This window comes from Botrytis deweyae (assembly GCF_014898535.1).
Source record: "Botrytis deweyae strain B1 chromosome Unknown BDEW_003, whole genome shotgun sequence".
NCBI classification, from domain to species: Eukaryota; Fungi; Ascomycota; class Leotiomycetes; order Helotiales; family Sclerotiniaceae; genus Botrytis; species Botrytis deweyae.
The window spans coordinates 215,519-239,177 of record NW_024066210.1 but is presented as its reverse complement, the minus strand read 5'-3'; the positions used below and the strand labels follow the sequence as shown (position 1 = coordinate 239,177).

General features: G+C 41.5%; 8 protein-coding genes across 8 annotated transcripts; 3 read left to right on the top strand and 5 right to left on the bottom strand.

Moving 5' to 3' along the window:
- Positions 1-344: 344 nt before the first annotated feature.
- Positions 345-1,091, bottom strand: EAE98_001465 (uncharacterized protein; the record flags this gene model as incomplete). The annotated part of the gene is made up of 1 exon (XM_038949084.1): positions 345-1,091. The coding sequence occupies one exon, from the start codon at positions 1,089-1,091 to the stop codon at positions 345-347; it is 747 nt and encodes a 248-aa protein (XP_038814069.1).
- Positions 1,092-3,176: 2,085 nt separating this feature from the next.
- On the bottom strand, positions 3,177-5,171 carry EAE98_001464 (uncharacterized protein; the record flags this gene model as incomplete). The annotated part of the gene is made up of 3 exons (XM_038949083.1): positions 3,177-3,943; positions 4,029-4,932; positions 5,016-5,171. The coding sequence occupies 3 exons, from the start codon at positions 5,169-5,171 to the stop codon at positions 3,177-3,179; spliced, it is 1,827 nt and encodes a 608-aa protein (XP_038814068.1).
- Positions 5,172-13,043: 7,872 nt separating this feature from the next.
- EAE98_001463 (uncharacterized protein) lies at positions 13,044-13,575 on the top strand (the record flags this gene model as incomplete). The annotated part of the gene is made up of 3 exons (XM_038949082.1): positions 13,044-13,218; positions 13,291-13,493; positions 13,546-13,575. The coding sequence occupies 3 exons, from the start codon at positions 13,044-13,046 to the stop codon at positions 13,573-13,575; spliced, it is 408 nt and encodes a 135-aa protein (XP_038814067.1).
- A 436-nt stretch (positions 13,576-14,011) lies between these two features.
- Positions 14,012-15,036, bottom strand: EAE98_001462 (uncharacterized protein; the record flags this gene model as incomplete). Its single annotated transcript, XM_038949081.1, has 2 exons — positions 14,012-14,847; positions 14,922-15,036. The coding sequence occupies 2 exons, from the start codon at positions 15,034-15,036 to the stop codon at positions 14,012-14,014; spliced, it is 951 nt and encodes a 316-aa protein (XP_038814066.1).
- Positions 15,037-15,386: 350 nt separating this feature from the next.
- On the top strand, positions 15,387-15,908 carry EAE98_001461 (uncharacterized protein; the record flags this gene model as incomplete). The annotated part of the gene is made up of 1 exon (XM_038949080.1): positions 15,387-15,908. One exon carries the CDS (start codon positions 15,387-15,389, stop codon positions 15,906-15,908), a length of 522 nt encoding a protein of 173 aa, XP_038814065.1.
- Positions 15,909-16,182: 274 nt separating this feature from the next.
- Positions 16,183-18,533, bottom strand: EAE98_001460 (uncharacterized protein). The gene is made up of 6 exons (XM_038949079.1): positions 18,276-18,533; positions 18,149-18,214; positions 17,601-18,097; positions 17,168-17,548; positions 16,518-17,120; positions 16,183-16,467 (listed from the first exon to the last, which is right to left on the bottom strand). Exons 1-6 carry the CDS (start codon positions 18,310-18,312, stop codon positions 16,291-16,293), a joined length of 1,761 nt encoding a protein of 586 aa, XP_038814064.1. The 5' UTR covers positions 18,313-18,533; the 3' UTR covers positions 16,183-16,290.
- A 299-nt stretch (positions 18,534-18,832) lies between these two features.
- On the bottom strand, positions 18,833-19,463 carry EAE98_001459 (uncharacterized protein; the record flags this gene model as incomplete). The annotated part of the gene is made up of 2 exons (XM_038949078.1): positions 18,833-19,321; positions 19,374-19,463. 2 exons carry the CDS (start codon positions 19,461-19,463, stop codon positions 18,833-18,835), a joined length of 579 nt encoding a protein of 192 aa, XP_038814063.1.
- Positions 19,464-21,025: 1,562 nt separating this feature from the next.
- Positions 21,026-23,531, top strand: EAE98_001458 (uncharacterized protein; the record flags this gene model as incomplete). The annotated part of the gene is made up of 3 exons (XM_038949077.1): positions 21,026-21,559; positions 21,617-22,422; positions 22,472-23,531. The coding sequence occupies 3 exons, from the start codon at positions 21,026-21,028 to the stop codon at positions 23,529-23,531; spliced, it is 2,400 nt and encodes a 799-aa protein (XP_038814062.1).
- Positions 23,532-23,659: the final 128 nt, after the last annotated feature.

Below are 23,659 nucleotides of genomic sequence, written 5' to 3'. Positions count from 1 at the left end.
TCAGGTCAAGGTTCGAGAGTCACAATTGGCATAAATGGGATTTCTGTTCTGTTTACATATGAATGTTTTTTATTTTTTATTTCGAGTTGCTGATAGTTGATAGAGAGACAAAGGGAATAAGGAAACCTGTATCCGATAAATGACAAAGGAAACAATGAAATCTATTTCAACAAATGAAAGATTATAAAGGAATGTGGGTAGCGAGACCAGCTCAGCTATTGCTTACTCGTTTTCTCACCTGTCTTCGATTCTCTAGTAGCGAGATCAGCTCAACCACTTCTCTTCTCTCCGTTCTCTCACCGAATTCTCACTTCCGGATCCGTTAATACACAATTGCAGAGCAATCATGCTTTAACATCACCATCGATGATTCTCTGGATGAGCTGGAAAAGTTCATTTGCCTTGATCTGCAAATCTCCCTTTCCAGTCCATCTATCCGGATGCCACCTCAACCTCTCCCTCTTCATCATCTTCTCATCGAAAACTCCACTTCCTCGAAGTGTCATCTCGACCTCGTGATGACACACCCCAAGAATCTCTCCTCGAATACAGTTGTTTCGCGCACAACCATATTTCTCGAAACGAGGAAATTCTCGCGTGTTGTCCGTGATAAATGCCGTTGCCGAAGCAGCGAAGTCATCGAATGCGTGGCCGTAGGCGGCCCGATCGGAGGTACTCCATTTCTTGGCATATTCCCACTGGGTCATGTTTTCGAAATGTTTCTTCTCCTTGCGCGCTTCCTCTTCGGCTGTGCGACGAGCTTCTTGTCGATGTTTCTTGTCGGCGGCTCGCTGGGCTTTTTGCTCTTGTTTCTGTTGCTTGGCGCTCTTGGCTTGAGGGCTACCTTGGAAGAACTGCGGGTTTCCGGAGGAGGAGGAGGGAGGGGGAGCTTGCGCGTTGGATCGATGGGTTCGAGATCTCCGGGGGGGAGATTCTTGACACCATGTCTCGCTGCGAGAGTCGGATTGAGCTTGATCGTAAGCTTCGCGGGCGGCGCGGGCTTCCGATTGGCGTTCGGCGTTGGAGAGATTGGCGCGACGAGCGCGTTCTTCTTCATCTAAGGGTGAGTGGCTCCAGAATCTGGAAGACATTCTGGCGGTTGCTGGTTTGTCTGTTTGGGGTCTGGATTTCGTTGTGTTTGGAATCTTGTGAAGAGCTGGAAAGATGTGGTAGATGTGGTAGATGTGGTAGTAAGTAAAGAACTATGGAACTGATGAGAATAAGTATGAGTAGATATGAGGTCGATATATATACACAGGTAGTTGAGATTGTTCAATTTTAGTTCAGACATATTGAAAGTTATTTCAGGGGGAAGTCGAAGTTGACAATGCCATTGTTCAGGCACTCCTTTGTGAGAGTGATATCCATTTCACCAAGTCTTTATTTGTCACCGAGGATTCTTTGAGGGTTGAGGATTCTTTTCAATCGAGATACAATAAGAACAAAGAAATCTTGATTCTGAGGACAACAAAGATCAAGCTTGAGTTCTAAAAGCATTCCAGGGTCCCAAGATAAGTGGATTAAGACCGCTCTGGTCTGGCTCCGAGCCATCTCTCACTGCCGATATTGAACAACAACCGAACTACAGTTTAGAAAGTTCATAGTCTCGAAGTTATATTCTTATACTGTACTGAGATATACACTTGATATCGGTCCGTCATCTAGTTCAGAATAGTCTACCCTAGTGTTCAATGTGTATTTGAATAACATGGTTTTTGTTGCATGTCTGAAGTTCTATATCCCACAGTATAGATCAGACCCGAATCCTCTAGATTTTCAATAGGCACGGGAAGATCACACTCAAATCAAGCTTAAATCTTTTGGGGATTGATGTTCTTCATTTAATAAGGAGGGAGTCTATTTTTATCCTCAGACTTTACGATTTATCCCACACATTCTCATGCTAACAGGAAAAGGTTTCCCAAAAACTGACCACGGTATCGACCAATGCCAATGCTAGGCGGGATAGCACAGTAACTAGTGGATACGCTAAAGTTAACATATGTTTATACTCATCGAGAAAATTTTCATAAACCTGCATCATCACATCTTTACAAAACCGTGCGGGCTTCAGTTTTTGAATTGAGGTGAGCGCCGAAGTAAAGGTTCCTTTCTAAGTCAACACAAGCCGTTGCTGCTATGTCCTCTTGTTTTCGACATCTTTCTAAGCTTTCACCCAGTTCTGTACTCCATTGTCAATGCTCAGTACAACGCTGCGATAGGATATATGTCGATCTGAAAGCTTGTACCAGAGAGGCATTTTTATCGTTTCATTTATATTCTATCTCTGAAAGGGAAGGGTTCAAATGAGAGAGATTGGGGAGGATGGGCTCTCACGACTGAATTTTAGATTCGGGATGTCAGACCCTTTGAGAGCTGGGCAATATAAGGGCCGTAGGATCAGGATTGAGGTGAGTAGATGAGGATGAACCAATGCTTCACAAACGTGGTGGTAGGAAAGTAGGTGATGTCTAATGACGTCAATATTTGGATGGAAAAGTAAGGGCATGTACTTGATGTACATACGTGAGACAATTCAAGGTCAGACATTGAGAAACATGATGTCAACCTTGCATGAGCTGCCACAAAGCGGAATTGTTAGGAGTCTCATGTTTTCATTTTGATAGTGACATTCCTTACATGCTCAATAGATATTTCGTTCTACGATGTTAATTCACTATAGTTCTAGACTAGCCGCCTCCAGTGACATTGCCTTGCCTCCTCCCGTCAGCCGATCCTTGTACAGCAGAGCACTTGTAGTTGTTTTCGCTTTGTTTTTTTCGATACTTCTTTTTAGACCTGGGCTATCTAGTAAGCTTACCTTGAGATTGAATGGAACCTCGAGGTCAGACTATCAAGCTCATAGTCATGCAATAAAAGTGAAAGACATCACGGGCTCGGAAAGTATTGCAGCAGTGTCACCCTAGCAACTTTTCAGCCAAATAGTCCTGTTGGTTTCTCGATATTTCAATCAACTCAGTTGTAGCTATTTCACTGCAAGTTCCGCACAGATAGTCAGAGCAGAGCATTTTTCATTGTTTCAAATTTGCCATGATTGCAAGAAGAAACATTCACCCGTCATATATTAGAGAAATGAAGTGACAAATCCCATCCTACCTCATCCTCACTTCCATCTTCCCCATTCCAGCTTTCTCAACCCCTCATTCTTGTGGTGATTACAATTCAATTTGACCACCCCATAAGCGCTCATAAAACTGAGTCCTGAAGCTCGTCGGCTTCTTCTCATTACCGGTGATGATCATGATCTTTTCTGCGAGATCGCTCCAGAAATCGCAGCTCGCCGCGGCCACCTGACCATCAGATCCAAGAGTATAGAATGGATGGTTAGGATTGAAATACTGTAGACCGACCTTCAGTGCGTTTGTCAACTCTTTACCATCGTCAGTTGTTACTTCCCATGTGAGTCCCCGGCCACCATTGAGATAGTTTGGATCACCAGTCAGTGCATGAGCAGCAAAGTACTTTTGGTATCTCGAAGCTAAAGGCACCCATATACTCTCGAGGACATTGGAGATCCAGACAGGGAGCCAAGGAAGGATCGCTTTAATAAGGCCGGCGACGTCGACCTCCTCGTCCCAAATGACAGGAAGCAAATCAGTACCGTGTTGAGCCGGTGGAACCTCGTACCGCGTGGCATAGACTTTGGACTTCTTCTTGTATGCCTGGTAAATCTGATAGTTGTTACAAACGAACGTCGAGTCGCTTAACACTGCTCTGAGACGCGTCTGTTGGTCATTATCGTATGAACTAGATGGGTATTTGTCCTCGATATTCTGCCTCACTTCTGCTAGTTCATCACCCGGGAAAGCGAGAGTGACAAAATTTGTGAACTCGGCTTCGGTTTTAATTTCCTTGTTAGCGAAGAGCCTCGCCTCGTCGTATACGTGAGAAATTATTAAAGATTCAGTGCTAACGTGTTTGCCTGAGATTCATGATTAGTGATGTTCTATCAGTAAATTGGAAAATTATAGCAGGAAATGAAAGCAGTTTCGTAGAAATCTGTGTACCTTGCTTGAATAAATTCGCTGGGAGGTCTGGCACTAGATCTCCGTCAACAGCGGGTCCGAATGGAAATAATCCCAATTTCAAGCGTTGATTGACAACATTTTGATTAGCTACTTTCAGAGTCTCTGCATCAGCATCTCTTAAGCACTCGAGAGCATCTTCGTCAGCGCAGTTTGCTTCGGTTGCGAAGTTGGAGAAGGTTTCTTGCAAAACACCTGCTCGATCATACGACCACTGAAATGATGGACTCCAGATGGCGGCCTTTTGGAAAAGAGATTCTTTCTTGGCACCACCATAGGCAATAAGGTGATGGAGAATTGATCCTCCACCAGCAGAAAGCCCCCAGACACTGACAGCATTTTTGTCGCCTTTGACTTGACCGATGTATTTTTGAACCCAGTCCAAAAGCAGACGCTGATCATGCAGACCTGCATTAGGTTGAGCATTTTGTTCCATGTAAGAACCACCCAAGAAGCCAAATGCTCCGAGTCGGTAATTTCCCGTCACCCAGATGACACTATTGTCGGTAATTCTACGAATGCCTTTTCCGTCATATGCAGAGTAAGGTTCTGGTATATTGAATGTTGTATTTTTTCCACCGAATATGTAGGCTCCGCCATAGATGTAGACAATAACAGGGAGCTGTTCCTCATTACTCTCCTCCAAAGCCCAAAGTGGGACGTAGACATCGAGGAAAAGACAGTCTTCACTTTGGTTACCTTCTGGTGGAGGCTCGGCAGTAACATTTGAATTTTTAGAAGGAGGAAAGGCTTGGATACAGTTGTCGCCGACACTGCTGTCTTGAATTTCCTTGTTGTTTTTGATGGCATCAGGGTATTGAGGAGCTGCAAAGCGGAGAGGGCCAACAGGGGGTTTAGCAAATCGAACGTTTGAAAATCGAACAGTCTGGTTGTGTCAAGGTGTCAGTGAGAACAAAACTCAGCCGGATATAAAGAGGGTAATGCATAAGTAATATAACAATCACTGACCTCTCCGTCTTCTCCGTAAAGTTCCGCCCTATATGTACCCCATGGGAGGGTCAATGTTGGAAGATCTTCTTTGGAGTAATATGACTTTTTATGTTTGGCATTGATGGTCCAGAATAGAGCATTGAAAATGAGGAACAGGGAAAATTTGTAAAACATGTTGAGATTATGTATTGAGTTTGAGCCAGTAACTAAACTTTGACCCGTGATACATCAAGCAAGCAGTTCTACAGCTTGGTTCTTATAGGATTGTATGGAGTGAACGTGCCTAAGGCTCGAAACATATGATGAAAAGATCGGCCCGTTGCGCGTTCCCGTGTCTTTGCTATTCACGTCACATCATCCCTTTAATGGCTTGAATATACAGTAGAATATCTATCAAATCCATGTTATGATGATTTTACATAGATCTTCCGAATGTGATGAAGGGGTAGGGGTGGCTCGGGTACGGTGGGGAAGTCTCCGAAACAAAACTGCTATCGATTGAAAACGTAGAAATGCATTAGTTTTGCATATGCACAATGCGATAGTGTGTGCTATCTTAGCTGCAGAGAGATCTAAGATATGATCAATCACATGGAGGAGAGATTATTCAGATCTCAATTTCTAAACAAAGGGAAGAGATCTACAAGGTTAGGTTATGGCGCACACTGCGGGCTGATCTGGCCGGAAAAGCAATTAAAAACCCGATCAAATCCTAGTACGCGCATACCAAAAGGACTTGGCGATGTTGCGTAACGTTTGACGGCATCAAATGCAAATTATTCGTAATCTTCCGAAGCAAACAACTCCGGAGGTTGGACTACGATACTTGTACAATTACGACACTGCGTGGTGCGTTTCACATGCATTCAAAAGCATTCTGGGTAAGGTTAGCGCTTCCCGAAACAATGGAATCTGCTCAATCCGTCATAGAGTACATATCAAGGTCCTCGCTTTGTGTGACCATATCATGATTCTTCTCTAAGAAAGGCGGCTTGTATGTTCTTGGTAAGGGTGCAACTGAGGAGTATATGCATGGCTTTTCAGCTGGTGAGTTTGCGAGCTGAATGAGTACCTCTCAGCACCTTACTTCTCAGCCCCTTTCTGCAGCTATCGATCTCAATGGTAATGGTTCATCTTCAGGAGATCGGGGATCACATGAAGAAATTTTTGGTAGTATACTGGCTCTTGCTATGTATACAGCTCAATTTGTACACTGGGTTGTGCACAACAGGGTGTACTGCTACCATGACAAAGCGACAAAGAGGGGAAGAAGCGGATCTGGTACCTCTTTAGCTGATTGGATCACACCAACCTACAATGGTAGCTCTCAAATTGCAGCCAGTATCTCTGTTCCTACTCACACTCGCAGAAGTCATTTTCAAATGCTGCCCAGGAAGAGCGATTTTTGCCTTCGCCCGTGTTTCCCCCATCTAGGAATTCGCATAGACCGTGTGAATTGGTTGTAGAAATCTTGTTCAGGGAATTTATAGGCCAGTCTTGTACTTATGCTGGAAACAAACCACAGACGGGAGAGTTTTGGTGACGTCGCTCACACTTGCATGTCACATTTACACTAACTCTTCCCGCAAGCTCCAGTATCACGCATGTTATACCGATTCAGGTTGGACAAAGTCTTTGGCCGATTCCCGACTCAATTGGATATGGGTGTATTGCATTGAGACAGAGGGACATGATATCTGAGCCCTTTCATCGCTGTTGCATGTTCATACCATTCTGACTCGAGAATTGATTGAAACATTGATGTATTCAGCAAATCACCTTGATACATAATGTATAAGAATATCTCGCACTAGAGATATACAACTTATAATACCACAGATCATCAAACAAAATCCACAAACTCGTGATTGTGAATTTTGGGACGATAATAGGTTCCAATTGCAACTAAGAGGTGACGTATATTCTCTCTGTTTAATAATCAGATTGTCATCCCATCGGTATTCAAAAGAAAATCAATCCACTCTAAATCTTCAGTAACACCTGCGGCGAAGTAGTGTTGCGGGGAAAGCGACAAATTGTGCAGGCTAAATTCCGGAAATAGCCGCTCCAGAAGACCTATCCTATGATTATTTGAGGGGAAAAGGGCATGCATGCTCGATGTTCTATAGTCGCATGGGGCGGTTTATGCAAGATATGACTGGCTGACAAGCGAGATTTCGGCACAAAGAGGGGAACTGGGCGGGGGAAAAAGGATTTTATCCGGTCAACAGTACTGATCTGCGTAGCACAGATGTCCGTTACAACTCGCACTATTCGAAGTGGAATTGTTGTCAGTAATCCTTTCAATATCTCGCCATGAGCCGATAATCTCCCCCCAGCACAAATTCCATCGTTTATCGACCACGGGGTTGGAAGTGGACTAATGTCCCTCAAACCGGTACATAATATATCATCGTCAGCTATATTATGTAGAGCCAAACTGACGTATTTATATTTGGCTTAACACTATCAATCCATAGCTTGCGCGATTTGGTGGTTCCGTCGCCGATGGTGCGATGAATTGCTCCTACCTCTGCTGGGTCTCCAGCTTTGGGTCCCGTTCCCTTAAGTAATACCCAATCAGCTTGCTCCAAATTATGGGTCATCTAGATTTTTACTTGCATGAGCTTCGATGTATTGAGTTGACCCATCATCCAACCCATGCGATGTATAAACGTAGTTTGTCAAAGCAGCCTATGCTTCGCTTGAAGGCATCGTCACACCCGGGGTCTAACCATTTGATTTCACGCCAGAGGCTCGAATAACGGCACGAATAGAATCCCAGTCTTCAAGCGCCCTGTTTAGTCGCTTCAGAATAAGGACGCCGCATCCTTCCCCTCGACCATAACCTCCGGTGTTCTCGTCAAATGCTCTCAAGTGACCTTTGGGTTTCAAAAATCGCAAGTCTTTTAGTTGCATGTTCCCATCCGGACTGATGATCATATTAAAATCCCCAACTATGGCCATTTCTGACTCTCCAGGTTATGGACGTTGACAGCCAAGATGAGTCGCAACAAGACTTGATGAGCAAGCCGTGTGAATGGTAGCATTAGGACCATGAATATCTAAGAAGTGGGAGACGCGATTAGAGATCATCTCTTCGTAGGTTCCTAGAATATGGTGCTTGGGACTATGTCCGAAATCTCGAACAACAACATCTCGATAGTCACTCATCGAGGAACCGATATAGCACGCGTTTGAGTGCCTGCAACTTTGTTCGGCGTTTTACCGGCATTCTCCAGAGCTTCATAGACGACTTCCATGGCTATGCGCTGTTTGGATCAAATGAATTGGCTTCCGCTGCCGTAATATTAAAGAATGCTGCGTCAAATGCACATGGATCCTGTTTGAGAAAATCCCCCCCTTAGTAGCCAAGACTTTTTGCCTACTGCTAGCATTGGTATGGTAGAATGCATCCGCGTTATATCGGTCTGCTGTTGAGGAGGAGGCATCTTCGAAATTGTCAGTGGAATTTCAAGCAGCTCCAATTCCAGAACTTCGATGGTAAAGTGGCATCACCCGGGAAGCGCCATGCTAGGCCGACAATAGCGACAGGCTAGGGTCTTCTCTGAGGGCTGCTTCAAGAGAGGTGGGGTAGACCGCCCCCCGATCTAGACAATTTATTTCGAAACTGTATGAACGTAGGTGAATGACTTCAATCTAATGGCTACTATATTAAGCCTGAGCGAATGCAAAAGAGACTAGATTCCTACTATTTGTATACAATAGCTAGCTCTTTAGATAGGATACTATATTCACATTTAGGACCTGCCATCGTAGGTACCACTTCGTCCGTATCTTTCTCAAAACAACAGAAACCAAATGTTGGAGATAGAGAAAACGACCCTTCGGTAACTTAAGACCCATTTTTGGATAAAATACAGAGATCTAATTACAAAAAAAATCTCTAGTAGTTTTCGGCCACAGGCCTCGGCTGCCCCATTACCCAGTAAATATTCCAATTGAAAGGGTCATTCTGACTTGCATAGATAAGATTCACATGAGAATCAACAATACTTCTTTCTCTGTTTTCTTTTCTTCATAGCGAATTACTGAGCACCTCTATGAGAAGTACAATCGTGTATCTTTCCTTGATAAGTTAGTCTGTTCCTACCGGTTGTAATTCATTCAAAATGCACCCAGAAGCAATTTTGGCGGTGCCTGATATACTACAGGATTCTGGCACTTCTACATCGAGCTCGAAGCAGTAGAGAAAGAGATCACAAAAATTAATAATGCCTACAGCTTATGTTTAAACCCCAACGAATACTAGACTCAGATCCCAGATTTTGATAAGCATCGTAGTATACAGACCAGGATCGCTTAACGAAATTATCGCAAGTGAGAGCTCAGTATTAACTTGATTCTTAGATGGGGTGCAGTTATACTCAAAGGGATCTTCTAATTTATATCTTTTTCAAACTTAAAGGTTTTATTATAAAGAGTATTAATTGAGAAAAATAGCTTACATGTTTCTCGAATAGATAATCAAACATAGATAATCGTTAGTCGAATAGACGAACGGAGTTTATAGATATCTGTCTAAAATTTATAATTATCTCTCAATTAAATATTAATATATATATATATATATATATATATGAAAATTTATCGAATAGACTAGTAATAATATTAAGAATCAGATATTAAAATATATAATTAATTCTCGCTTTTAAAAGAAATTTCTAGTAAAGATTTACTATTAAATAGATTATATATTAACTTAATCTACTTGTTTTATTATTTTACAATCTTTAATAAGAATTATTATAAATACTTAAATGAAAACTATATTATATCTAAAGAATATATTATAAATAGTACGATATTATATTATATTAACTATGTATAATATTAGTCGAATAGATATTAGTATATAAATAAGTATTTATCGAATAGTTATTAATAAATAATTATTAGTTTATTATTTATAAAGTACTATAATTCAAATATATAAGTATTTTGAAATTCAAGTAAATATTAAACGCTTATTAAAATTAATCTTATATATATACATTTCAAAAGTATATATATAAGTTGATTAATATATCAAAGTGAAGTCGAATAGATGTTAATAAGAAAATATGTATTTCTCGAATAGATAACAAATAATCTAAAATCACCTATCTATCGAATAAATATTCATATGATATTATACTAAAAAGGAGATTTATTAATTATTTTTAAAGAATATTTAGTATTACTATATTGAAGATAAGAAATTAGGAGCTCGACTATATTGATTAAGACCCACGAATTTTCGGATCAATTATAGTACTGATTTATTATACTCGACGAAAAACTCATAACATATTTTTGAACTAGCTATCAAAATTATATAGAAATCAAGACAACGTAAATTGGGTTACCGTCCTGAGTTCATTCTAGTCTCTTAAAACGCTGGGAATTTACTTCAAGGATTTAGCTTCGACTTGGAGATGAATTCTTGCTACTATTTCTTCAAGATTCGACCTCACAGAACCTCATAATCGACGCTGTTTGATTCAAAATTACTACTACCATACTGTGGACTCCTAGAATTTGTAATTTTGAGGAATAAAGACAACTTACACCCCTGTCTTGACGACATTTGTAATTGGCGAACGATGTCGTAAGATTAGGATGGAAGTTTCCCTCAACGAGTATACTCGAATGCTACGGAATCAAATTATTTGTAGGCTAACACGACATAAGATTGGGTATCATCAAATAAAGTAACGGACATCGAACACAGTAGTACATTTACTAGACTTGCGAGGATTGTTTTAACCCGTTAGACAAGATCAGGCATGGGCAGCCTTTCACTATAGGCAGTTGTAATAGTACAGAAAGATATAGACTCTACAACTTCGCGTTGAAAATGACCTTGATAAACATTGCGCTTGTATGAATTCCCGTGTGCAAACGAGCAGAGTCAACGGCAAACCCTTGAGGGATAAATAGTCTGGCAAGCAGCGCATGCTTGAAATTAGATGTTCACTTCTAAGACTACTCTTCAAATAGTTACCCTTCCGTTGCAATACTCTTCTATCGATGATACAGTCTACCCAGAATAGTAGTGACGCCACGCTTCATCTCTTCTCTCTATCATGTTTTCTGTACCGATTTAATACAAATTCTGCACTATCCGAGCCATTGAATATCTACCCAATGCAAGATCGAGGTGTTTTTTGCATTTCATCATCGAGTTCTCCGAATCGATTCAATCTAGCGCGAATTGTGACTTTGTTATTTTCAGCAGATTGAGCAATTTCGGACACTCATGTGTGTGCGGTAGAGTTTTAGTTATTATTTTATTCGTCGTTCTGAAGTGATGTTGGTGCTACTTCTTGGGGCGCGGTATCTGTGCTTTGTAGTCAAGATTGCTGTGCCTAACATCAATAGATGCTATTGGTATAAACTCGTTAGTCTTTACCTCGAAAGGATAAATACGACAGCAAGGGAATGATTTATGCTCATTATTTATCCCGAGGTGAAGGTTCTGGAATCATTTTCATGGGGGCGAAGCATGAGACTGTGCATGTTCTGACTTTGTGACAGTTGTCATTTGTCATGATGCTGATCTTGGAGTTAGAATTAACTATATCACGCATCAGTGGTGTAGATAGATCTCTGATTCGAAATATATGCTTAGACAGCTTGATTTCCAATGATTGTGTTGCGATGAATAGGCCAACTCCCCTCAGATAGGTCAGCTTGTCATTCTTCACTTTACATACCAGCACTCATGATCTCACAAACACTGGGATTTAGGCGTATTATGCATGCAAATGTACTTGTAGAGATGAACAAACAGGTTTTCAAATATACTCTTCCATAAAGAATAACAATGCCATAGATCACCACATTGAAGATTTCAGTGTCAAAGACCGAACATATGAAACAGATACATTAACACTCAATCCTTTAAAACCTGAGAAGATACCATAGTTATCCTGAATTTACTCGATCAGTAGGTATAGCTAGCTTAAGATACTCGGGAACATAGTTTAGAATCTCTACTTTCCTCTCTACGAGAGACAATTTCAAACCTCTAGTATGAGAAGAAGATACTCCAAAACTCCTGAAGGTAGTTTAACTGTTGAATTAATGGCTGAAAAATACTCGATAAGAGCTCTTTAAGTTTCTGGAATGTACTGAACCATATATGCTGAAACCCCCTTTGGTATTTGCAAGTGTTGGATGAAATTACCATGTCTACTTTGATCACAATAGTTGAAATCCTCACAAAACTCGATGGAACTGATCTAATTGTGGATAGTTCCTTGAGCTACGAACCCTTTTCTTCCTTTCAATATCCATTAATATATCCCAGAATTTCATATCCTACTCAGGTTGTAACTATTCCAATCCTCTCGAAACCCGACGAGATTCATTCAGAAATAAATAAAGTTCTAGAGAATAGTCCTCTCAAACTCTTTCAATATTAGAACTGCACACCAAAACCAACATTTATGGACAAATTCTGTATAATTCCTGACTATTCAGTATTTGACGAGATATATTCAGGATCCTAAAAGCTAGTAATATGGTACTATTCGAATCCTTTCAATATCTAAAAGTACATCTCAAAGATACAACTCCTAGCTCAATACAAAGTACTTCCTGGCAGTACCTCACCCGACGAGACAGTTTAAAATTGCACAACCTCTTGAGAAAGAACAGTTTTCTTCTCAAAACAGCTATTCAATTGCCTCCAAAATCAAGAATTCAACTTTGAAAACTCTCCTAGATATCTCAACAAGAGATGAGAGACTGCATAGTTCAGATTCAGATACAACATAAACATCAAACCAAATATCAGACAATAACTAACTAAGATTCACCCACACACTAACCTTTTTGTACTAAAATACCACACTAAAATTTACAAGCTAATTCCCCCTCGAGGGTAGTTTCGCTTAAAAACTAGCATAACAATCAAAATTCTCTCCATCCATTTTCAATTCCAAACAACCACCTCCCTCCATCCACCCCAGCCCCACCCAACCCAACCCAAACAAATAATTCTCTTTCATCAGCCCCTTCTTCAACAAACAATTCATCATGGCAAAGACAAAGACCACGGTCAAGAAATACAAGACCAGAGCCGCAAAGCGCCGAGCCGAGTGTCGCGCAAATAATCTTCCCCTCCCACCTCCCAGAACCGTTTTCCTAGCTCCAAGAGCCATGGTTTGGCTCACCGCCAAGGAGAAGCGCGTTTACACCAAGACGTACAAGTGTAAGTATTCCTTCCATGTTTCCTTAGCCAGGTATGCAAGACTCCAAAACTAACGTATAATGATTTATCTAGGGACCATGGCCATGCAAAGCTTCAAAGTCGGTCGTCGTTGGCCAAAAGTTCTCGAACAATACGCCCAGTTCCCATTAGCTCATTTGGATCGCAAGTTGTACAAGAACTACGGCTCGATCAGAGATAAACTCTCGGTTTCTCGAGACCAACTGGATGATATGGAGGGAGAGCAAGATGATCGTCGTGCTGCTATGTTGGCTAGGGTATGTTTAATTGGCGCTGATACCAAAGTGACCTTGAATAACAGTCAACTAGCGCGCTGCCAATAAGGCAAACCGCAAATAAGAGGAACCAGTTTCGCAACTTGCTGCTTTGGGTATGTACACTTACTAGTATATTTGGTGAGGAAAGACATCTAACGAACAGACTAGGACTAGACATGCGATATGCGACATGCGACAACTGCAGCAAACGAACTGGTACGACCTTTTACGATGGCATGATGAAATGAATGGACGGGTATTTTCTGGGCATGGCCTACTTAGGTACTTTATTGTGATTTTGCGGGAGTTCTGGCGCGTGGATACCTCATATAATAGTACAATATAACACAATACATCCTGAAAACAAGCTTTACAAATGAAGACATGAGATTCTTTATACATACCACGAACTGGTGCTCATGACACTAAATTCTTTTCTTCCCTCTCCAAGACCCCGTCCTCTACATTCTCTGCATTCCCTCTCCGTTCAACTTCTCCTTACCCTCGATCCCATTATCTTATACAGTATCCTCAATTCCATTACCTTTAACAGTTACACCCTTCTTATCAGTATGCAGCATAGGCATCGCAATCTGATATTTCCCCTGCATATAACACAAACCCCTCCACTCCTTCTTCCTTCCCTTCACTTTATCCGCTTTCTCCCCAAACCCAATTCTCATCACCTTTCCAAAAACCAACGTATGATCCCCAACATCAATAAATCCACTCGTTTCATGATTCCGCAGAATCTCACATTGAAACGTCTGTCTTATACCTCTCGTGGTTACATTTGCAATGGCGCCTGGTGAATACACCAACGTGCGATCTTCCGGGAGCATGGGTCCACCGCGGGAAAAGTGATTGGCAAGTTGAGCACCTGATGTGTTGCATTCTAAAATGTGGATGTGAAACCATCTATCGGGTTCATCTTTGGCGGATGATGATGCTGACCCGACGGGGTATAATGCTTTTAGTGCATCAAGTGTTCGAGAAGGACGCTTGATATTAAATGTGATGATAGGTTCTGGTGAGAGGGTAAGGGTAGTAAAAGAGGATAAAGTCATAGCTGCTGCTGCTATTGAAGGTTCTCCAGACTTCGGATGAAGATTTGGAGTGGTGAGAATTACGACGGAATGTGGTACATGGCGCATTACTTGACGAACATCCAAGGCGAGTTGATTGAGTTCGGGGGACTTGTTGGGGGCTTCTAATGGAGTATCTATAGGTGTATTTGCTGATTTAATGGCGCTGGTTGAGTTTGAAGAAGAAGAATTGGACAAGCTGCTGCTTTTTCTTGATTGCTGATGAATACATTTTGAAAATGCATTGTGTCGAGAAGAATGAGTGTGAACTGGAAGATTCAAAACCAAACATCAGTAAAGTAAACATACAAGGAATTACAGCCAAATGAGAAGAATACTATACATTTCCTAGAAGTCTTTTCCAGTAAACTCCATCTCCAGAATAATTCATGAAAACCTCCCACAACAGAACTTTGATTTGTATAAAGCAAACTCCGTGAATTCCTAGTAGATATCATCTTTCCCAAATACTACAAAACTGCAGCTCTCCCTAAACCAATCGATGTAAAATTTAATTCGATTCCGTCGTCAATTGAGTCAAAAATATATTCAGATATGCAAGGCGCCGTGTATCCACACAAGGTTCCACAAGGCTGAAAATTATATTCACATCGTCATTGGTCTGTCGCGAATACCGTAGAAAAGTTCTCAGAAAACAAATCTAGATGCAAGCCTCGTCAAATGCGACGAGGAATTCAATATTTGGTACGAATCCAATTAAACCTCTCGGTATCTTAAACAAAAGGTGCCTCTGCCTCTCGTCAATACTACCACGCCATATCTTCATTCGTCCAATTACGCCGAAATCATGTCCCTGCCATCTCTCACCCTCCGCCGCACTTCCTCCATTACCTCCAATACCCTCCCCATAAAGTCCACCCTCACCCACCAAATTCGACACGCCACTCTCCTAAAACGTCCTATTCGACCATATACTTTCACACAACTCGTTACCCTATCCGATGGCTCAACCTACCTCACTCGATCCACATCTCCAGCGCCCATTTACCGCAGCACAAAAGATACACGAAATCATCCTCTATGGCAGCCCTCTTTAGATTCATTAAGGAATGTTGAGAATGATGAAGCAGGACGTTTGAGTGCGTTCAGAGAGAGGTTCGGAAGGGGGTGGGATGGAGAGGTAGAGAAGGCAGATGGAGAGGAGAAATTGGCAAAGGACGCAGACAGTGCGAACGCTGACGAAGGGGTAGAGAGCAAGAAGGGAGATTCAATGGATAGTTTGATGGATTTGATTAGTGGAGGAGCTCAGAGGGATAGTGCTAGTATGAAGGGAACCGTCAGGACGAAGAGTGGAAAGGAGAAGAAATAAATGAGTGGGTTGAATTGAGGGGTGGAGTGAGGGGTATTATTATAATGACTGGGATGGGGAATATCTTGGTATGAAGCTGGGGAAATGTTATTCTCCTTCCAGAGCTTCAGAGATTATCAAACACATCAAGTTGGATTGTACGATGAACGAGAGAACATCCCTCATCTTGCCATGTACACATGTACATATACATTGTCAAGGAGGTAAAAAGAAATGCATAGAGATCAGGATTGGTGGTTCAGAATTGAAATATTATTCTATGTACAAAAATACTACAACCAGCATACCACAATCACCTCATGATTTGATAATTGTGTCACTCTCTTCATCTTTTTTCCCCACCCAATTACTTTTCAAAAACGTGATATCATTGTGTCATTCATTAATCTTCTTCTTCAGCAGTTGCTACAGCTGCAGCTTGTGAGTCTGTAGCAGTTTCACCTGAGATTCCAGTTTCTGAAGAAGGACGTGCCGCTGGTTCTACAGGGGGCTTATAAAATAATTGTTCATCTTCTTCTGCATCAAGTTGCATAAGGAAAGTTTCCCAAAGTTCAATAAGCTTGGGAATATTAGCAAGATGTCTCTGATCTCATAAATGTAATAACTTACCTCCTTTTGAGCTTCCACAGCACTTTCTAAAAATGTCTCCACGGCACTCTTAAAATCCTCAACCTTTTCGCGTTCAAATCTATCAAGTTCGGATTTCATAAGACGTCCCATATCCTCAAACAATAATCTTGCTTGATGAACTTTACGTTCAGAATCGGCCACTTCTCCTTGCATTTGATTCAAACGATCTTGTTGTGATTTCCCTTGGCGTAATAATTTCTCTTGAGTAGTCTTACGCTTTTGTAAGTCACCCTCTGCTGCATGCCATGAGTGCCATGCTTTTTGACGTGAACCGAATGCTTGTTTGATACTTCCAATTAAACGAACATATTCATCAATTGTAATACCCAAAGTCAATACATCTTGTTGTGCTTGTCGATCATAAAGTTCCCTAATTCTGATTTGCAAATCCGCAAGACTTTCAAGAGGTCCGGATAATGATGTAGAGAGCTCAACAGCTGAGAGTGCTCGAAGGGAACCAGAGAAATCGCCTGCAGCTTCAGCGAGACCTTTACGTTGGATAACCACAACATCCATAGCTTTCAACAAAGCTTTAAGTTGATTCTCCAAAGCATCCAAATAGATTCGTCGCTCATGGAACCACTAATCATGTCAGCAACTTCAAACCCCTGGAAGAATCATAAACTTACATCATCATGTTCAACAAATTTTCCTCCTCCACCAACAGAAATACCAAGTCCACTAAACATGCCTTTGCTTTCTCCGAGTCCAGGTTCTTTTCGTTCCTTATGTTTGACATCAACATTGAAAGCCTCACTTTCTAAAAACAGTTTCAAATCCCCATCATGTTGAAGTGTTGGATGAGCAGCTGTTTTATTAAGCATTCTTTCCAATGCAGCACGCCTAGATTCCACAAAATTTGTATCAAATCTTCCTACAGCCTGTTTCTCAGGAGGTGGAGGTACAACGACACCCGGGTTGTTTGCATGTAAAGAGTTGTAAAGCCATAAAAAGTCCCTATATCTTCGAGTGACAGTAAATTCCGGTTGACGATATGCTTTAGAGGATGTCTAATTTATGATTAGTTTATGGCGACACTTCCTTGGAATTGATATATCCTACCTTTGTTTCAACAGAGTACACAATATGAGAACTGGTCAAATCCCCAACTTTGTGTGGATCACCGACTGTAATATTGAAAGTAGGCTTGGCAGCTTGTTCGATGCTCACACTAGGTGTTGACTCTCTTCGAACCGAGCCCATTTGAGATGGTTGAACAGGAGGTGGTATGCGAGGTCCAGTACTAGATTCAACATCCTCATTCAAATCCACTGAATCCAACATACTTCGACTTATAGTAGAGCTTTGCGCTGAAGCTAATGGTTGTCGCAGATTATGTGTAACAGTTTGTTCTTTTTGAGGCGGCGCAGGAGGCTCGTCGGCTTTTGATGTTGGCGCATTGTCGCCCAAGGGTCCTAATGGCCCCAAAGAATCATCTAAAGCTTGAAGTCGAACTGGTTGTGCTCCAGCGCGTCGAGGGGTTCGTATCGTACGTCCTGCATGTGTTTTGCCCTGTGAAGCTGGTGGGGCAAGGGTTTGTGATGCGGATTCGGGGGTTTCTTTATAATAAAGTTAAATTCGAATACTACTTGAATACGATGATGACTGACCTCCTTCTGTAGCGGATTGTTCGGGTTTGGGTAAGCTTGGTGTCGATTGGGCTTGAGAAGGGACATCTGATATAGTTGTCAATATGGATCACTTCCGGAATTGTAGTTTCGGTCAGTAGAAACATACCTCCCCAAGGTGAGTCTCCCCCGTCTTCCAAATCCATGACGAAATATTATAAGTGCACTTAAAACGTTGAGTTGATACTTGTTTGAATTCAAGATGGATATCTAATCGGCGCGCGGCACAGACAACACTCGGAATGTACCGTGGTAGGTTACAGGGATTAAAGCTGTTCAAGACAGCAACCAATACAATTGATGTAGGATATTCGCAATATTTCTTCAACAAATCTTGAGTAAAAGTGTTGGTAGGATATGTACACGGTGCATCAAAGGGGTGATAATAGGTATCTTGCGATCAAGGCAAAGGGTGGGAATATGGCCGGCCGGGTAAATATCGGTTAGTTTGTTTCCTTTCACGCAGCTTACTGTGATCACCACATTTGAAGCAAGAGTATGAATGCATCATTGCAGGTCCACGGGTAGGTAAGATACCCACATCTTCAAATATTCAAACTTTGAATGACAAAAGGATCAAGTCCGATATGAATGTATCAAAGTGCCCTACAGAACATCCAACTTTATAGAGTATGATTCCAACACCAACTTCACATCTACCATTCTTTATTTCTCAACCTCGTCCCTCATTTGAGTCAATGGACGTGAATTGTAATTGCCCTTATCCAAATCTTCGAGAAACTTCCTACTCTTTGCCCATAATTCTGCCTCCATATCTCTACCAACTCTTCCACTTCGACTATTCAAGAAACCAATATCAAGATTACCCATTCCTCTTTCCACAACGATATCGTCTGTTGGCATATTGCCTGCCATATTTCCTGGAACTGCTGGTCGTCTTTCCACAACTTCAGGTACTGATTTACCCTTATTCTTCGACTTCACCTTTTCTGCGGGTATAATGTCTGCTTCTTCCAACCCCAATATTTGTCTTCGTAATCTTACATCGACGGATTGTAAAGTTTTTAGATAAGAGTTCGAGGCATCTTGGAAAGCTTGACGTTTTTCTTGTGGGGATTGTGATTCTCCAGGTTCTTGTGCTGCGGTAAGAATCTTGAGGGTTTGTCCAGCAGTTTGAACAAGTTGTAAAATGCTCTACGCATGATTAGATAGTGTTATAGAATGAGTCAAAAGTGATGGATTTTACCTTGTCTATTTCATTGAGTTGCTGAATGCGCTCGGCTTTTGTAAATGGTCGGAATGCTGAGGTTTGATTTTCTTCTGGTGAGGAGGACATGATGATGAAGAGTCGGAAGTCGGAAGTCGAAACCCTTCAATGATTGTTTGTTTCTGGTATGGACTTTGGGGATGTAAGAGTTTGTATTTCGAATCATGTACGAGTACTTTGAGAATGATTATGTCGATTGATTGATCTCCAGAACCTTAACCTTAGAACCTTGCAGATGCTTTATCTGGGGTTACAGCCTTAATTATGCGGCTCTGCGGATCAGCTGCATTAGTGTTAAAACTTCACTCCAATTGTTCAATGAAGCTTGACCTTCAATAACCTCCCACTATATACCAGGCAATCAGCCTTGAACCATAAAAATCCTCTTAATTATTCCTCTTTACTAATCCCCCAAATTTCTCTATAACCCGTAACCAACTATACCTCCCTACCTAAACATAAAGTTGAGAGTTTGGAGTTGATTTTTTTCGTCGGTTTTGGGGAGATGCTAAGTGATTGGCAGTCCTGGCGGTATCACGGTATTACCTAGGTGAGAGATCATAAAGGGAAAGAAGACTCACCGGTGCGGATAGCTTGGATACCTAGGTAGGTAGGTAGCCGAGTAGAAGGTAATCTTACATACAGAACTAGGTAGCTCCAATCACACGCAGAAGGACTCTCAATCTCTCATCTCAATCTCTCATCTCAACCTCTCATCTCAACCTCTCAATCTCTCAATTCTCAATAAGCATGTCTACCTCAGGACAACCAAACGGACCTCCAAGTGCTGGAATAAATACACAACAAAATTCTCAAGGTCCTCCCCAATCAGGCTCACTCATGTCTCAACAAAATTTAAATCAGATTGTAAGTTCTCCCTTCTTTCTATATGGATTCAATGGATTTCAGTAGCTTTGTCATCAATATCATCAAGACCAGCAAGCTTTTATCCCCAATGCCATCGATATCATCAATACCATCAAGTTTTTGTCCCAAAAATCTATCCACCCCCTTGTCAATAGAACAACTATGCCCTCTCAAGATACTGCTAGTGCAGAAGCAGGTGGCCACAGTACAGTTTGTCAATGTACAGTGTGAAAAACAGTATCAAGGACTTGTCACGTGGTCAGGCTGAATACCATGAACCACCTCTTGAAACAACATAATGCTTGATTGTATTTTGTTACTTCAAGAGATGAATTGATTGAAAACTTCAATAAATTCTAAATGACTCTCTGTACTGTATGCATTGGCATCGTGCAGTGGTTTTCAAAACATGGTGTTTATGCCTTTCATGGTTGGCCTTCCTATTGACAAACAAACATATTTATTTGGGAGAAATCTGGAGAACAAATATAAATTCACAGTCAAAGTTCTCTCAATCCAATACAAGTGCTTGTTTGTTCAAGGCCCGATACCTCTTTCGACTTAGCGCTCTTCTTCCCCTGTTTCCTCTCCTCTCATCTTCATCTCGAAAGAAGCAAGCTTTTTAATCAGAACCTTGTCAATTCACTTCCACAAAATAAATCCCATACTAAAACTTCTTGCAATCCTTATTGCTCTTCCAAAAAAGATCTTTCAAACTTATTACATAGCCCTGTCACAAAATCTTGCAGCAAATTGTTGTCATCATGTCTAGACCACCTGGGCAAATCCCACCACGTCCTCCCCTTTCACGTCCTTCCCTTTCAAACTCGTTACCAACGGGTACTCCACGTCCTGGAACCAGTCAGACCCAAGGTGCAGTGCCTTCTGGTTCTTCAAATAATGGTATTCCAAGACCTGGTGCTCCTCGTCCCCCAATTCCACCATATCCTGGTGTTCAACCTCCATCATATCTCCCAAATTCGTCAAACCCTCCTCGCTCTTATGGCTCTCCTTATTCCTGTCTTTCTTCAACTTCGTCAACTCGTCCTTCTACCGAAGAAAATCCCTATTATCCTGCGGATGAGGCTGCTGACAAGCATCGACAAGCAAAGGTTATCGAGTACCTCGTCAAAAAAGGTTACAACCGAACTGAACAGATGCTACGATCTGAATCTTCCAACCTTGATAGAGATGGAAAACCTATTCAAGAACGTGCCGAGGACCTTGGTACAGCAAAATATGCAAAAGGTTTCCGATTATTGAGTAATTGGATCGAATCTAACTTGGATATCTACAAGGTAAGCAAGAATCCTTTCAACGTGAAGAGTCAACATGTCTAATATCTTTTGCAACAGTTTGAGTTGCGCAGACTCCTTTGGCCCGTTTTTGTTTATTCCTTTATTGAGCTCATCACAAATAATTATACAACTGATGGAAAGGCCTTTTTGAATGAATTCAAAGATCAATTCCAACAAGTCCACGCCGATGAACTCACTACATTTGATACAATCAGTTTACCACAACAAATCAACGATAATACTATCACCAAGCTTTATCTATCCTCAAAATATCGAATCCCTCTCAACACCCATGTTTACTTCAACCTCATAACTCACCTCGAATCGAACAGCAAACAAGGAGGATCTGTTATTATTTATTTGCTACAGACCTACTGCGAAATTCGTGAAACAGAGCGAGGACCCATTGATCAATTTAGTTTCGAAGCTATCATCAATCAAGCACATGGTGTTGAACCGGAAGAGTCTGACCTTCAAGAAGGAATCCCTGGAGCTTTTACCGGAGTTACGAACAAAGATATCCAAGATAATAATGCCAAGCTACTTTTGGGACCGATGGCAATGGAAGAAGAATTGGCTTCAGATGTTCGCGCAGATCTTGATGAGGAAGATAGTAAGAACCCGCCTGAGCTCGGTAAACCATCCTTGATAGAATTGTTTGATCAAAGTATCAAGCGTGAGGAAGGTGTTGAAGGACCTAACCGCAACGACATCCCATACCCTCCTTCTCGTGCTCGGGATGTCACCATGGAGGTTCAAAAGATCAAAGAACATCGAGATAGATTCAAGATTGAAAGCCGTAATGGTGGGGTTGGTCCTGCAGTCTCTATTTGCATGTTTACTTTCCACAATACTCTTGATACGTAAGTTATTTTCCACCAGTCTTCTGCCAGAATACTAACTTGTGGCTAGGATCAATTGTATCGAATTTTCCGATGATAATAATCTGGTTGCTGTTGGAACGGAAGAATCTTACATTCGTGTTTGGCATTTACATGGCGAACCATTGCCTAGTGAAACCCCACCAGGTCCAAATGATCCGCCACCATCGAACTCTCGTCGTCTAATCGGTCATTCCGCACCTGTATATGCCGTGTCTTTCTCTCCTTCGATTCGAGGTGCAGATGAAAGTGATACAGCTACTGCTCCCAAATTACTTCTCTCATCTTCCTCGGATCGAACAATTCGTCTTTGGTCCCTTGAAGCATGGGCTTGCCTTGTCGTATACAAAGGTCATGAAGGTCCGGTATGGAATGTAAAGTGGGGACCATTTGGTCATTACTTTTTGACTTGCGGTCATGATCGATCTGTTCGTATTTGGGGACAAGATCATATTTCATACCTTCGAATGTTTATTGGTCATGACTCCAATGTCAATCAAATCGCTTGGCATCCAAATGGAGCATATGTTTTCTCGGCAAGTGATCAAGCTGATAAGACTGTTCGCATGTGGTCTTTTACAACTGGTGATTGTGTTCGTGTCTTCACTGGTCATACCGACACCATTAGTGCTCTTCAATGCGCTCCTAATGGAAAGATTCTAGCATCTGCAGATTGTGGTGGAAGTATCATTCTTTGGGATCTTGCAAAGGGAACACAAATCAAACGTTGCAGAGGTCATGGAAAAGGTGGAATTTGGTCTTTATCATTCAGTGTTGAATCTACAGTTTTGTGTTCGGGTGGAGCTGATGGTACTGTTCGTCTATGGGATATCGAAGTTCCTTCTGATCCATACAAGAACACTGATGGTGAAATCATCGGTACTGGTGGACAAGCTGATGCAACTCGTGTTACGGGTGCCATTACCGGTGCTCAAGCTAATCCTACTACTGGTTCTTCCAAGAAGAAGGGTAAGGAAACAATGATTACTCCAGATCAAATTGTTGCATTCCCTACCAAGAGATCACCAGTTTACAAAGTCATGTTTACAAGAATGAATTTGGTCATGGCTGGAGGATGTTATTTACCTTGAGGATATTGGGGAGATGGTTATTCGTAGAGGCTTAGATCATTTCGATTGCGAGATGCACGATTTACGATAAAAGTTTCTATCAAATTGTAACTGAGATTTCATTCGAGAGTTGCTTTGGATGAAAGAGA